The sequence below is a fragment of the Chelonia mydas genome, chromosome 6 (assembly GCF_015237465.2).
Source record: "Chelonia mydas isolate rCheMyd1 chromosome 6, rCheMyd1.pri.v2, whole genome shotgun sequence".
Taxonomy (NCBI): Eukaryota; Metazoa; Chordata; order Testudines; family Cheloniidae; genus Chelonia; species Chelonia mydas.
The window spans coordinates 81,285,683-81,300,786 of NC_051246.2; the positions used below are offsets into that span (position 1 = coordinate 81,285,683).

General features: G+C 39.5%; 1 protein-coding gene across 7 annotated transcripts in view; it reads right to left on the reverse strand.

Moving 5' to 3' along the window:
* Window positions 1–13,879, reverse strand: part of NOVA1 (NOVA alternative splicing regulator 1) — a 229,776-nt gene extending 215,897 nt beyond the window's left edge. Inside the window, exons 1-2 of one of the 7 annotated variants that reach the window (XM_037900525.2) lie at window positions 13,116–13,879; window positions 10,752–10,895 (exon numbers count right to left, since the gene is read on the reverse strand). In XM_037900525.2, the coding sequence (XP_037756453.1) occupies window positions 10,752–10,895; window positions 13,116–13,251 (280 nt within the window). In that variant the 5' untranslated portion in view covers window positions 13,252–13,879. Of the gene's footprint in view, window positions 1–10,751; window positions 10,896–10,992; window positions 11,797–12,148; window positions 12,834–12,955; window positions 13,077–13,115 lie in introns of those variants that run through there. The other 6 variants (XM_037900527.2, XM_037900528.2, XM_043548828.1 and 3 more) reach the window with 6 other exon arrangements.
* Between the last annotated feature and the right edge of the window lie 1,225 nt (window positions 13,880–15,104).

Consider the following 15,104-nt stretch of genomic DNA (forward strand, 5'->3'; position numbering starts at 1 on the left):
GCTACAAAACTTAACTTTTTTCCTATTTAAAAAAAAAAAAGTAGGACTGTCAATTAATCACAGTTAACTCACGTGATTAACTCAAAAATTAATCGTGATTAAAAAATTAATCGCAATTAATTGCTGTTTTAACAACACTGTTAAACAACAGAATACTAATACAAAAGTATTTTTGGATGTTTTTCTACATTTTTAAATATATTCATTTCAATTACAACACACAATACAAAGTGTACAGTGCTTACTTCATATTTTTTATTACAAATATTTGCACTGTAAAAAAACAATTCACCTCATACAAGTACCGTAGTGCAATCTCTTTATCGTTAAAGTACAACTTACAAATGTAGATTGTATTCAAAAAGAAAACAGTATAAAACTTTGGAGCCTACAAGTCCACTCAGTCCTACTTCTTGTTCAACCAATCTCTCAGACAAACAAGTTTGTTTACATTTACAGGAGATACTGCTGCCTGCTTCTTATTTACAATGTCACCTGAAAGTGAGAACACGCGTTCGCTTGGGACTTTTGTAGCCGGTACTGCAAGGTATTTATGTGCCAGATATGCAAAACATTTGTATGCCTCTTCATGCTTCGGCCACCATTCCAGAGGACATGCTTCCATGCTAATGATGCTCGTTAAAAAAAAAAGTGTTAATAAGTGACTGAACTCCTTGGGGTAGAATTGTACATCTCCTATTCTGTTTTACCCACATTCTGCAATATATTTTATGTTATAGCAGTCTCGGATGATGATCCAGCACGTTTGGTTTAAGAACACTTTCACACCAGATTTGACAAAACACAAAGACAGTACCAATGTGAGATTTCTAAAGCACTGGACCCAAGGCTTAAGAATCCGAAGTGCCTTCCAAAATCTGAGAGGGACGAGGTGTGGAGCATGCTTTCAGAAGTCTGAAAAGAGCAACACTCCGATGCAGAAACTACAGAATCCAAACCACCAATCTTCTGCTGGTGGCATCTGACTAAGACGATGAAAATAAACATGCGTTGGTCCACACTGCTTTGGATCGTTATCGAGCAGAACCCATCAGCATGGGTGCATTGGAATGGTGATTAAAGCATGAAGGGATAGATGAATTTTTAGCACATCTGACATGTATATATCTTGCAACACTGGCAACAACAGTGCCATGTGAATGCCTGTTCTCACTTTCAGGTGACAGATCAGAATTCAGCCAATCACTCCAACAAAAAGAAGTAGAACTGAGTGGACTTGTAGGCTTTAAAGTTTTACATTGTTTTCTTTTTGAATACAGTTATGTAACAAAAAAATCTACATTTGTAAATTGCACTTTCACGATAAAGAGATTGCACTACAGTACTTGGATGAGGTGAATTGAAAAATACGATTTTTTTTTTACAGTGCAAATATTTGTAATAAAAAATAAAAAATATGAAGTAAGCACTGCACACTTTGTATTCTGTGTTGTAACTGAAATCAATTTGAAAATGTAGAAAACCTCCAAAAATATTTTAATAAATGGTATTCTATTATAGTTTAATCACACAATTATTTTTAATCGCTTGACAGCCCAAAAACAAAAAAACCCACAACTAAGAAATTATGTAAAAATATTGGAAGAAAAATGTATAAAATCATGCACTCAAAAGACAGAACATACTAGATTTATGATTGCCTGCATAACCTTATTTTCTGCCCCCCCCCGCCCCCTTATGTGTATTCATGTTACAGAGGTTCTCAAATTGGAGGGCACACAATGTATTCGGAGGGTAGGAAGACCTCAGTACGAGAAGCTTGAGGAGCGGAAAAAAACCCAAAAACTTACTGTGTACATTCAGAGCTGGGTGGCCAGAGAGCAGTGGTTGCTGGCCAGATATCCAACTCTGTAGGCAGTTCCGCTTCCAGCAGCAGAACCACCAAAGTAGTAAGGGTGGTATGGTATTGCCACCCCTATTTCTGTGCTGCTGCTGCTGGCGGTACTGCTTTCAGAGCTGGGTGCCCAGCCAGCAGCTGCTGCTGCTTTCCACTCTGCCTTCAGAGCTGGGCAGCCAGAGAGTGCAGAGGTGCCCGGGGGGGGGGTCAAACTACTACAGACACAAAGAAGGGCGGGGGGGGGCACAACCACAAGTTTGAGAACCACTGAATGACACTGTCTAATTATATGTTCACTTCCTGTCCCTCCCCTCACCCTCCCAGAGGGGACTGTTTCATTCAAGTCACACATTGGACACACAAAGGGAACAGAATTAAGGTTGAATGAACAACCATAAGACTGGCACTTTCTAACTTTCTAGTGATTCAGTTCACAACCTATGTAATTATATATACACAGATCAATACATTCATTTAAGTACTAGTAACTTTGATCTGCAGATATTTGGTAAAAAGGTAAGTCACATTGGTGAGGTGATAGGAAGGAAACTTTGTCTGTTGGCTAGGCTTTACCTAGTTCTATAGACAGAAAACTCCACGTTCCTAAACTGTCAATACAGAATATTTCAAAAGAACTGGAGTCACTAGTGTGCAATTTTTGTTAACAAGTATTTTTCAAGAACTCTGGGGATGCATAATATACGTCTTGATCCAAGCTGAATAGGTGCCACTCTAAAGGAAGGGAGGGAGACTGTCCTGAATTTCAGAAGCTATTTATGAGGGAAATCACAGGTGCACTAAATGTCACTGAACTAAGCACAAAAGGAGTGTTTTTAAATGGGAACAAAGACACACACAGAGGGTCTTTGTGTACTAATTTAATTAATGACTGACAATACAAGGACGCCAATTGGTGAAATATCATCAATGGCCATAAATATAATTTTAGTTCTGCATAACAAATGATCTTACCTGAGCGATTCTCAAAAAATGTCAAAACATTGATTGTGTTTTTCATCTGATCCTGTCAATGCTGAGATGACAGGCCCTGCAGGATGCAGTAACAGATCAATGATAGAAAACAGATGTTTAGTCTTTCCACAATGAAAATCTATAAGACCAAACAAATATAAATTTTTGTCTGAATATCAGGCTTCCTTTCACCAAAAGTTATTTCTAAATATGACAGTGAACATTCACACGTGTAAACCATTTCTCTTCCTCGCTTGGAACAATCTGAACAACCCCCTCCAGATCCTCATATCTGAGGACTCAGGGTTTGTATTTTTACAGAGTGCCAACACATGACAATTAACCTGGTCCTTGACTCACATAAGAGGTACCTGCAAGGGCTATATTGGGCACACAACCTCAAAAATTTTACCTGACCCAAGATTCTTTACAGATGAAATACGCATTTAATTGATAAAAAAAAGTAAATATAACTGGAAAATAAATATTGAAAAGAAAAAGGGTATGTCATCAGTAATCTTCCAACCGGAAACAGAGACTTCGATACCAGTCCCAAAACATTGCCCTTAAATGATCACTGACACGGGCCCATGTAATTTCAAAAGGAATTTAGTTCTTACAAATTTTCCTTAGCAAGAATACTCAGTATCAAATAATCCTCACTATAAAAAAAAAAAAAAAATGTAGCCACATTTTAATTATGGAAGATGATAGGAGAATAGCAAGTTAATTCAATAACAAGTATTGAATTTAGATCGTTGATAAGGCATGTTTTCTGTTTACTATTAGAAACTGGTAATACCAAAATCAAACATTTAAAATACAAGGTACTCTGACAAAATGTTTTTCTTCAAATGAAAAAACACAAATGAAAAAACATGCAATCTAACCAGTCTTTATAAACCTCTGAATAATAACAATTTGAAATTAGGATGCATCAGGTTTGCAAAATTAGTATTAACTGTGTATACAGAAAACAAAACAAAAATAATGGAAAGGAGTAAAGCCTTATTAACCAGTGATCTGACATTTAAAAGGTCTCTCATTTTGACACTATTTAAATATTTCTGTGTTGGAGTAATAGAAAGCATACTTAAGGAACTTGATATAATATCCCCACGGCTGTGCCACAGAGGCAATGAGGAGGGGCTGCTAGTCTTATTTTCCATTGAGGAAAATACTAAAAAAACTGAAATCACAAATGGAAGTTTATTCAGACAACAAATTACCAAATTTCAGTTTAATATGATATACATAAATCAGAGTGAAACAACTCAAAGCATGCATTTAACATACCCCACTGCATAAATATTTTACAGTAAACCAGGAAGGAATTTTAAGTACCCAAATAAACAGATCATTCAAAGTACAGTAGAAATGTGAAGTTAATTTTCCATTAAATATTTAACAATGTTTATTTTTAATTCTCATATATCCCTGTCTCCCACCCAACTTGTCTGAACAATATAGATATTTCATTTATATACAACTATACTTCTGTTTTTATTCTGGCAACAAGAATGTTTTTGTTAAGTCCACTATATTAGCAATCTATTCAAAAATCATAGTTATCAACTTTATTAATTCATAGATAAAGGTTTTCCTCTTTACCAAACCTATTAATTACAGCTTTAAACAAAAGTATGTCAAAATTTTACACTAGTATCTAACAAATCCAATGCTGAAACCAAAAAGGCCCACCTACAAACATAATCATCATCAAGAAGGGCTTAAAAAGCAGTCTTTCCATTTCTGGTATGTATTGCGTTTTACACCATGACACTGCAGCCTCAGAGGGTCAGATTAATTAAGATCAACAGCAGCTGCAGTGCAACGTGAGAAGCACGCTACCACAGTTCCCACCAGTCCAGCCCAATTACCTGCAGCATTCCAGCACTGGACAACTGACAACCCCCATGCTCTTTACCAAGTCATTCACTCCCACTGGTCTACTGATAAATGTTAAAACCAAGCTAACCTCTTTTTGAGAAGGGCTACAAAGTGGAGTGCACCTGCTGCAAGCTGCAATGATGAGTCCCAGAGAGATGTTTGTCAGTCAGATCTCTACAGATGTTGTTTAACTTCATACTAGAGCTGTATCCAAAGATGGAAATGAGAAAGCAATCAGGCACAAACCCTCCTCCCAATCCCCCTCCCCCCCAAGTTCTATTTCTAAAAGCTGTAGTCTGACAAACTTAACGTAGAGTTTGTTTGCTAACCACTGAAAATAGGTGAGATTAAATTTTGTGGTTAACTACAGCTGAGAATACTGACATCCACAATATTAATTAGTGAAGAATCAAGATCACTAAGGTCCTGTTACAATTCCTTTTTCATTAATGTATGAAGGATTTACCTCCATTTAAAAAAAATTGCATGTTTCTCATATTACAGAAGTTGAGGGGAGAAGATTCTTTTAAGAAAACTGAATTGCTGTTTGGAGAGTGATTTTATATATTTGTCTCCAAGCCTTCATAAAGTAGACCACAGATTAGCACATTGATCCTGCCTCCACAAACAACCACTGAAATGCTACATGGCAGTTTTATATTGTGTGTAAGGAGGAAGAGTGGGGGAAAATGGTTTAGATTGTCATTTTTATACAAAACTATGTTGTTTCTCTTAAATGATTTTTCCCCAGAATTCTGCAGTGCCCCAAAATGAGGGTGCAAAACACAAGTTTCTGCTGCATCCATTCAATTTACACATAACATGACTATATGAAAAAACAAGTGCAGTATAACGTCATTAGAAACCCTTTAATTTACTTCTAAACTATAAAACATTCTCTGATAGAGAAGTTTGTCACATAATAAACAAGAATAAAGTTGGAGGTGGTTTTCATTTCCATGTGATGATCTTAGAGTTTTGTTCATTATTCTGCTATCTTTATTTCGCGTAACAGGTTTGTATGAGTACTATTGTTGAGAGTTAGCTAGCCATTTCAATGCAGCACACAAAAAAGTCTACATAATTGTTACTTGTTTTCAATTTTCCTTTTTGCTATTTTTGAAATTGCAAAGTCACTCAATAATTCAACAAAAAGTTCACCAAAGACCTATTCAGCTAACACAGAAAACCCTTTTCTTAGAAAAAATTACATGCGTAACACCTTTAGAACATGAAATCATTAAAACTACTATAATCCTCTTCCAAATGAGGGGAAATTAGTAAATAGATGCACAAGGGAGCTAGATGTACAACTATCTCTAGATCACAGTGAGTGAATACATTCATTTGCAGTTTCCTTTTGAATGTAAAATATTGAGGACCTTTCAGTTAAGAAGCTAACTTTTTTTTTTTTTTTAATTCTGTCCCAGTAACCAGGCAACTGACAGCTGTCCTATTGAGAATTCTCCCTCTGAACAGCTGGCAATCAACCCTTGGCTTTTTACTTGTAGAAAACTAAGAAACTAGAACAAGTCTGCAAATCTACGCAGCTGTAAGAGCTCAATCCTAGAAACCCTTGCTTACATGAGTAGTCCTTATTCATACAGTTCTATTGTTGTAAACAGGATTACTCACATGAGTAAGAGTCTGCACTATAGCTTGTCAAGCCTTAGAATTTATTTTTTACGAAGTCCTTACTTTCTCATTGACAACATTTCAGAAATCTGTGATAAAATTCTCAAATATCAGGGAATAAAAACCAAGATACATCAATATTCCAGAATGCTACAAGCTGAACTATTTTTCTTATCCCATAATTCTCTTCTCTAAGTCTTAAGAAATAAGATTCTCTTCATTTAGAATGTTAATACTAATATAACCAAGTAAACTATTTGCAGGGTTTGTTGTTTTTTTTTTATTAAAGAAGTTACATGTATTTTTCCAGTGAGAACCTACTCGTTTCTAAGCTAACAATTAAAAATGTTACAAGTCCTTTATTACACAAAGGGAAAAAAAACAGTGGGGAAACAAGCTTGATGTAGCATGCATTCATCCTGCCTAACACAGTATAATATGAGTAATGAAGCTAGATGTATTCAATTCAAATATTCAGTAAAGTTGTGTATTTCACACTCAATTCTCTTTCAAGGTTTTAGTAGTCTACACACAAACTTTTCAGAGGACAGTTACACCAAAGATAGCTGTGAAATCATGTAAATAATGCACTAATTTAAAAAAACAAAAACAAAAACCACAACACCTCATTTTCACATGCAAGATGAATGCCTAAGACAATCCAGTTAGTAAATACATAACAGCATTATAACACAAAATATGTTTTGTATACTTTGTCTTTTTGGTAAGTGTACAGTTTGGTTGTACGGAAAAAAATTCTTCCACATTAATTGTCCCATACCAAGTTTGAGGACTACCCAATTAGAATTTCATAAAATAAAAAGCAGCTAACCTATTAAGAAAAATAAAATATCTTATCCCCATTTTATCTTCATATCATTTTATCTATATTCTAATATATTTCAGTTAGCATATTACAACATAGTTGAAAAACCATCAACCTCGCTCAAATTCACCCAAGCACTAAGCTTCTTAAGTCAGGAAAGCTCCTGTTGCAAGATAAACAATGTGATTATATAATTTCACATAAGAAAGAAAGAGTAAAGACATTCACTTGCAATGGTTTAGGAAAACAAGGAAGAATATACCTAGAGTGGTTTTCAGGGCAGCATTCCTTATATTTCTGAAAAATGGAGCACTGGATAAAATAGTGAGTGCAAACATAAGAAAGTATCACCTTTTTACACTATGCAAAATTTAAGTGCACACAAAACTCCAACTTTTCATGGCAACACCTTCAAAAGGTTTTACTTCATTAATAATTAGTATCATGACAATATCAGTATTTCAGATTTTGGATTAGAAACCGCTTGCCAAATATATAATTGGAACCTTGTAACAGAAAATGTTACTCCCACATTTTTAAAACATACAGTTAGACAATTTCACTTCAGATTTATTAGTCTAGGTAGACAATATGAATACAAAAGATTCATACATGAAATATACTCTAAACAAGATGACCAGAAAGTAAAATTGTATGGGTCAATACAATTTTTAAAAAGTTACTTGATAATCTAGAGGGACAGTGTCTTGCAACAGCAAGAGAAACAGGATTTACTTTAAAAAAAAAAACCCACTGCTGATATCATAAAACAGAATACACACAACTGTTAATAAAGCCAATGAACTGTCTTTTCCTTTGTTAAACTAAAACCTTTAACAAATAGAAATACTTTAGAAATGCATGCTTCCTTTCAACTTCTTATAATTTTAGATCTCTCTCTTCTTAATTCTAAAGCTACCGTAAATAAAACAAAAAAATTATTCTGACAGACTTACTGTATATTGAATACCTGTACCATAAGATCACACAGCGAAGAACTCGTGACTTTAATATACCAATCCTTCTCCCTTCCAAATCACCCACTCTTAAAAACCGCGCTGAACTTTCCCTTTCAGTTACTCCTCTCCTTCCCACTAAAATGTAAGCTTAACAGCAACCTCACAAACACAGTGTTTGCAAAATAGATATTTAATGTAACTATAGGTATAAATTAGTCAACATGTTAATGAACATATATACACCCAAATAGGTTTTCAGATAACTGCATACTTCTACCAAAAAAAAAAAAAAAATATCCTCAACAGTATGAATCACAGTATAAGACTAGTATAAGATTAGCAGGGTTTTTATCCCTCATGTAAGAGGGGCTGGAAGAAACCCAAAAAAGTCATCAGCTTGGAGAATGCCAGGACCTCAGAAAATTCCACAGGCTCGTGGACAAATGCACACAGAAAGACTAACAAGATCCAGCTACAAGAGAATCCATTTTTCTCATCTGTCCATTCTGTAGCAAATAACAGTCCTTCTTAAATTATGTCTAAATCATTAATCTGCCAAATGACCTACAGTGTGGCTACATATATAAAACAGATTGTGTAATATCTAACTGGACATTGATCTATACTTGGTAAAATTAAAACTGTACCAAGACTTCTCTTGTCCTGGTATTTCCTTCAGAGAGAATCTGTTTACGTCACAGAAACATTAGACATTTTTTTATTCACCTCATTCTGGCTTGCCTAATTTTTAATTTTCAAAGGACACTCCTGCTGATACCGCTGTAGCTGCATAATTTACAGAACAAAAAAGTATGTAATTCTGATTTAATCAGAAAAGAACAAAATAACTACGTTAGAGTACTGAACAAAAGATATAATCTTTGGTGCATCCTTTCCAACTCACTGTAAATAAACTATAGTCAAATGAAAAGGCATATAATTTAGTATTTGGAATATCCTTCATAAACACCAATTTTCTGCAACATCCTTGCACATCTGATACCACCTCATGTATAATGCAAATAATCTATTTCATTTTCATCTATTGACAGTGAATTTAATTTACCATTGCAGCTCTTTTCCCAGATTACGTTATTAATTCCGCAATCAGGCTCTTTTGAATGCTTTTATTTCTCCATAGAGTTTTCACAATTCTGCACTGATTTTTTCACCCAATACACCTTTCAGAATATAAGAATTGTATTACCAAAACTTTCTTAAGGCAAAAAAAGTAAAGGCAAAACAAAAGTTTCTGAATGACAATGCATAGCAATTACAGAACTATTTCATTTCACAGAAAATCTAAACTTATCATTTTAACTGTGTTAGTACGTTAGAACGCTATAAATTGCATCTATAAGAAAAAACAACAGGTGCATTTTCCATTTCCATATCAAAATGACAATTTCAAAATAATTACAATCTTTCCATAGAGAATAAATGATCCACTTCTGCTTGACAGTGAAACAGAGTGGACAGGAAACTGAAATACTCCAAATGCTCATGCTCTGCTTACACTCATGCCAGCTGTCTTTGCTGTTTCAGCAAGATGACTGAATTTTCTAAATTAGCTCACCAAATGCAAAACGGCTTTATCTTCCCCACAAAAAACAAATATTAACAATATCTAGGCACCTCGACTCTGAATTACTAGCCAGAGTTCAAAGTTGCAAAACCAGAACATTGGCGAAATGATAGCTATGTAGTAAATTATTCACAGTCAATAAAAAATTAGATAGATTTCAATTCAGACTAGAAGTCCAATTACTAGATACTAATTTGTTAATCTTCAGAAAGAAAGTTAAACTTAAGATGGAGCCACAGAAATATTTTGCAGAAGTTCAAAATGATGCAGATCATTATGCATGACCTGCTATTTACAACATTTTGATCAAAAATGAGAAAAGGCTGTAATAAAAACAGGCACCCTGTGCATATAAATATTGAATGCTTTGTTGTTTGCATAAATACAGTATGCACAAAACACACCTATTTTCTTATTCATCTGAAGTATTATATTTCCTTTCATATCATAGATTTTCCTTTCTCACTCATATTAAACACAATCTAAAGAAAACATCTGAAGAGCAGTAGCACTTGTCCTCTTTACTTCACTCCAGGGCCAGTGAACAAACCAATGATGCAGAAAGAAGGTACGTAATGGATTTAAAGTAAATGGCCCATTCTTTAAGAAGCAGCCTCTCATTTTTATTCATTCTAGCTTAATTGCCTTACAATGATGTCTGAAAACTTCAGAAGCACACCCATTTTTAATGCCAGCTGTCAAAGTTGGTTCTTTAAAAGTAGGGGTTTTTTTGTAATAAAAAGTGCTCAGAAAATATATTCATAAAAATGTTTTCCTGCAGTAATATTCTAAATAACTTTAGCCATATTTTATGGCCACTAAATTATTAGATACTACCCAGTCAATTCCATAAACAAATTAAGATAAGACTGTTCATATGCTCACTGTAACATGTTGTAGTGTACTTCTCTGCTCAATAATGCTTCCGACTGCACTGAGAAGCATACTCTTCAATGCATAAACCACACACATCATGTATGTATTTCCCTCGGGATTTAAAAGTAAACTGCTAATATTTGCACCTACCTGGGTAAAAATCTTTGGATTTAGACAGCTTGATGGTCGCCCCAGTCTCTTTCTGCAACTGAACAATTGTCTGTCCTCCCTTCCCAATTATAGATCCAGCAGCATAACTAGGTATGAGGACCTTTAGAAAATACTGGCCATCCTCTGAAAAATTGAGATATGCAAGGTTAATTTGGTTTACAAAACTTTTGTTCTCCCCCATGCCCACAAAAAAAAAAAATCAGTAAATACGTGAACGTACCTATTAATACATGCACAACTATACATCTAACCAGTTGCATCATTCTATAAGAAATGCATGGAATATGCATTTGCCATTTTAAAAGATTTACATATTCACTCAGTGGAAATTAAAGAATCTATACATTTTCCTTAATTTTCTGAAAACATGAAAACAAATGACAAAAATTGAGTTGTATTTCTGAAGACGGAATTGTTCCAGTTCTAGCTGTGGTTACCATGGTACAATTAAACGAATTGAGCCCTTCCAAAAAAAAAAAAAAAAAAAAAAAAGTGTGCACAAAACATGCATGACGACAAATCACAACCCTCACTAAAAATACTGCTACAGAAATGCCAAAACTTTTTTAAAAAGAAAAGAATGATAAAGTGATGGGCTCTTTGTTTGACATTAGCAAATGCATGAGAACAGCAATTACCTATTGCCTGCTTTCTTCTTAAGTGTGCAAAACAACTAGTCTCCTACCAAAAACCCACCCCAAATGTGGAGTTTTATTTTCCAAGCATTTCAGCCACTGCCAAGAAAACAACCCAACCTGGTGTGGATGGAATCACTTGCCTAAGTAATCCTGATGTATTTCTTTAGCACTTCTTAGGCGACAGTGATCTCTTTTAAGCTCATTAATTAAAAGACATTAAGAAGAATTTTTCCCAATTGATCAAAAGCTTAAATCACTTATTTTAAATACATGTAAAAGTGATAATGCCAATCCTCCCCCCACCGTTGGATTAAAAAAAACCAGAATGAGAACTGGAAAATATATACAATGAATGAAACGAATGTTTCCCAGCCTCATTTTGCAACTGTGCTCCCTTCCTTTACTGATCCAGCAGCAATGAGTCTAAGGACCTTTATAACACTGGCTCTGAAAAAGGTGAAAGCTATACAAGGGTAGTTTATTTTAATGACTAGAAGTCCTGAAGACCAATCTCCAATTTGATTTCATCTCAAAATTTTATCATAAAATAGAGTTCTCTATAAAGTTTGTTTAAAAAATAAACAGGAGCAGGTTCAGGTCCATCTCACTTTCCCTATGAAAGGGTATAAGCATCCCAAATAGTGCAGATGGAATACCACAGTCCCCATTTATATTAAATATAGGTACAATACATTATCATACAGACTGCTTTTCTTAATATTGGATGAATAAATTCACCTCTGCCTCGGTGCATTGTTATGATGACTCCAGTGCAAATGAATAGAGGAGATGCTAGTCCCGTTATAACTCATCTCATCCAGGAAGAGCAGGATGTTAACTAACAAGTCACCGCACCAGAGACAACTCCCCCCACTCCAACACCCCCCAACCCCAACAAGCCAAATCAATGCAACAGTGTCACACTGACAGAAGAAGTGAGGCCAAGGAAATGGGAAACACCGGTCAAGATTTAAATCCAGCTTGTGAGCCAGCAGCTGGAAAAGGGGGAGTGCGCCTTCGCCATCCCCCTGCCACCCAGCTGCCATTTATTTATTTATCTTCGCCAACGTATCGGGAGGGTGCTGGGGCAGCAGGAGCCCCCTGTGCCCACTCCAGCCCCTGTAGGGTCACGGCTGCACACCCACCCCGATGGATATTAAACCCAAAAGACTGCTAGAGTCTGAAAACCGACGCCATTTTGATGAATGATAAGTTATAAGGCTGCTGCACCCCGGGAGTAGTGCCACCCCCCCCCCCCACGCCGGACGGAGCCCCCTCCGCAGCCTTCAGCGCGGCCCCGGGGCACAGAGCCGCTTCCCCGGCCGGTCCGAGACGCGCTGCGGGGTCAGGTGCTGGCCGTGCCCAGCAGGGGGGTGAGTCCTCCCGGGGTGCAGCCTTCCGCTCCCCTCCAGACCCCGGCCCTGTGGCGCGGCCCCGTCCGCGGGAGGTCAGGGAGCCGGGTCCCGGCAGCAGCAGGCGGCGTAAGGCTGGTTCAACCGCCCCCATGAGTCCCGGGCGCTTCCCCGCCCCCCGTTCGGTTTTTACCCTTTTTGAACAATTGTGCCGGAGCCCCGGTGAATTCTGCGGGGCAGTTCAGCCCCCGCGGCCGCCGGGAAGGGCCTCCCGCCGGGGCACGGTGCGGGGAGGCAGGTAGGAGGGAAGGTGGGCGGGCGGAAGGAGGGTGCTGCGGGGGGGGGATACCCACCGCCCGTGTTGGTCCTCTTGGTGCTGCCGGCTTCGGGGGGCGCTTCGAGCGGTCTTTTGCGGGAGTCCGGCGGGTCCAAGTCTATAGGAACCCCGGTGTGGGTCCCGTTCTGCTGGATGGGAGCTGCCGCCATCATGTTCGCCGCGGCCAGGAGCAGAATGGTCTCTTCCTTGGGGAGGCGGGGGGCAGGGCGGGGACGGGGCTCGTCCCGTTCTCTGTCCCCCCTCGGGACGGCGGAGCTCCGCGCGGGGTGCCGAGGATGCTCCGGGGCTGGTGGGGCTGGCCCGGGGGGGAAGGGAAGAGAAGCGGCGGGACTGGCCGGAGGAGCAGCTGCAGTGCAGTGCCAGGAGGAGAAGGGAGACGGGGGGATCGGAGGGGGGAGAGGGGAAGCGAAAGAGTAAGACAGAGGAGGAGGAGGAGGAGAGGAGGGAGAGTGAGTGGGAGAAGAGGGAAGGGGAGAGAATGAGTGAGACGGGAGGGAGGGAGCGATGGGGATGGCAGGTGAGCCAGCGAGTGGGAGTCTGCCAGAGGATTCACGCTGCCTCCGTGCCCCCTTCAGTCTCTCCCTGCTCTAGTCCTGCGCCGGGGGCTGGTGCGGGGCGGCTGCTGGTGGCTGCTCTCGGGCTCTCATTCTCGCTCGCACTTACGGGGCTGTGCGTACCGGGGTGGAGGCTGCGCCGCGCGCGCACGCAGAGCTTGCCGGTTCCTCCGTGCAGCGGGGCCAGCCAGCCTCAGCGGCAGCTACACACAAGGAGGAAGAGAGACGGGGGAGGGGGGCCGAGATTTGGGGGTGGGAGGAGAATAAAAAGAAAGGCGGGGCTTCTTGGGAAGATAGGCGGGAGGCTGAGCCAATCGGAGGTGAGGAATGTGAGGTTCGGATTGAAGGGCTTAGCCAATCAGAAAGGGTGGGCGGAAGACAAAGCGGGGGGCTGAGGAAGCTAAACCGCATGCTGGGGTGGGCATGCGGCCAGTGTGCCCACCACCCGGGGGCGGGCGGGCATGTGGAGAGCGCGCCTCCGGAATTAGAGCTAACCTAATAACACCTACCCTACCAAGTACCTGGGTTGAGGAGTGAAGACTGAAATAGCCGGGAAACGTCCTAGTTAAGGTTCCCCTCTGTTCGTCCGCACTAGGTTAATGTCTTTCCATACAGGAGCATAACGATTCCTCCCACAGTGCAATTGGAGAGTACACAGATTTTTTTCCACAGCCTTAGAGAGCCATGTGTAGTCCGAATCTTTGGGTATACCAGAAAATGAAACACTGTGAAAGTCATTAATATTACACATCATGCTCCATGCCTTGGGTCCGACCAAATTCAGGCTCCATTTAGATCAATTTCACAGTCACAGGATTTTAAAAATCATAAATTTCATTATTTCAGTAATTTAAATCTGAAATTTCACAGTGTTGTAATTGTAAGGGTCCTGAACCCAAAAGGAGTTGGGGTGCGGGTTGCGGTACTGCTACTGTTACTTCTGCACTGCTGCTGGCAGCAGCGCTGCCTTCAGAGCTAAGCAGCTGGAGAGCAGCAGCTTCTGGCTGGGAACCCACCTCTAAAGGCAGAGCCACCATCAGCAGCAGCACAGAAGGAAGGATGGTATGGTATGGTATTGGCACCCTTACTTCTGCGCTGTTGCCTGCAGAGCTGGGGCCTCAGTCAGCAACTGCCACTCTCTGGCCACTCTGCTTTGAAGACAGCAGCACAAAGTAAGGGCGGCATGGTATGGTATTGCCACCCACACTTCTGCGCTCCTGCTGGCAGGGCACTGCCTCCAGATCTGGGTGCCTGGCCAACAGCCGCTGCTCTCCGGCCAACCAACTCTGAAGGCAGCACAGAAGTAAGGGTGGCAATACTGTGACTACCCCCCCCCCCCCCAAAAAAACCTTCTGACCCTCCCCCCGCAACTCCCTTTTTGGCGAGGACTTCCAATTTGAGTAATGCTGGTCTCCCCCATGAAATCTGTATAATATAGGGTAAAAGAAAAC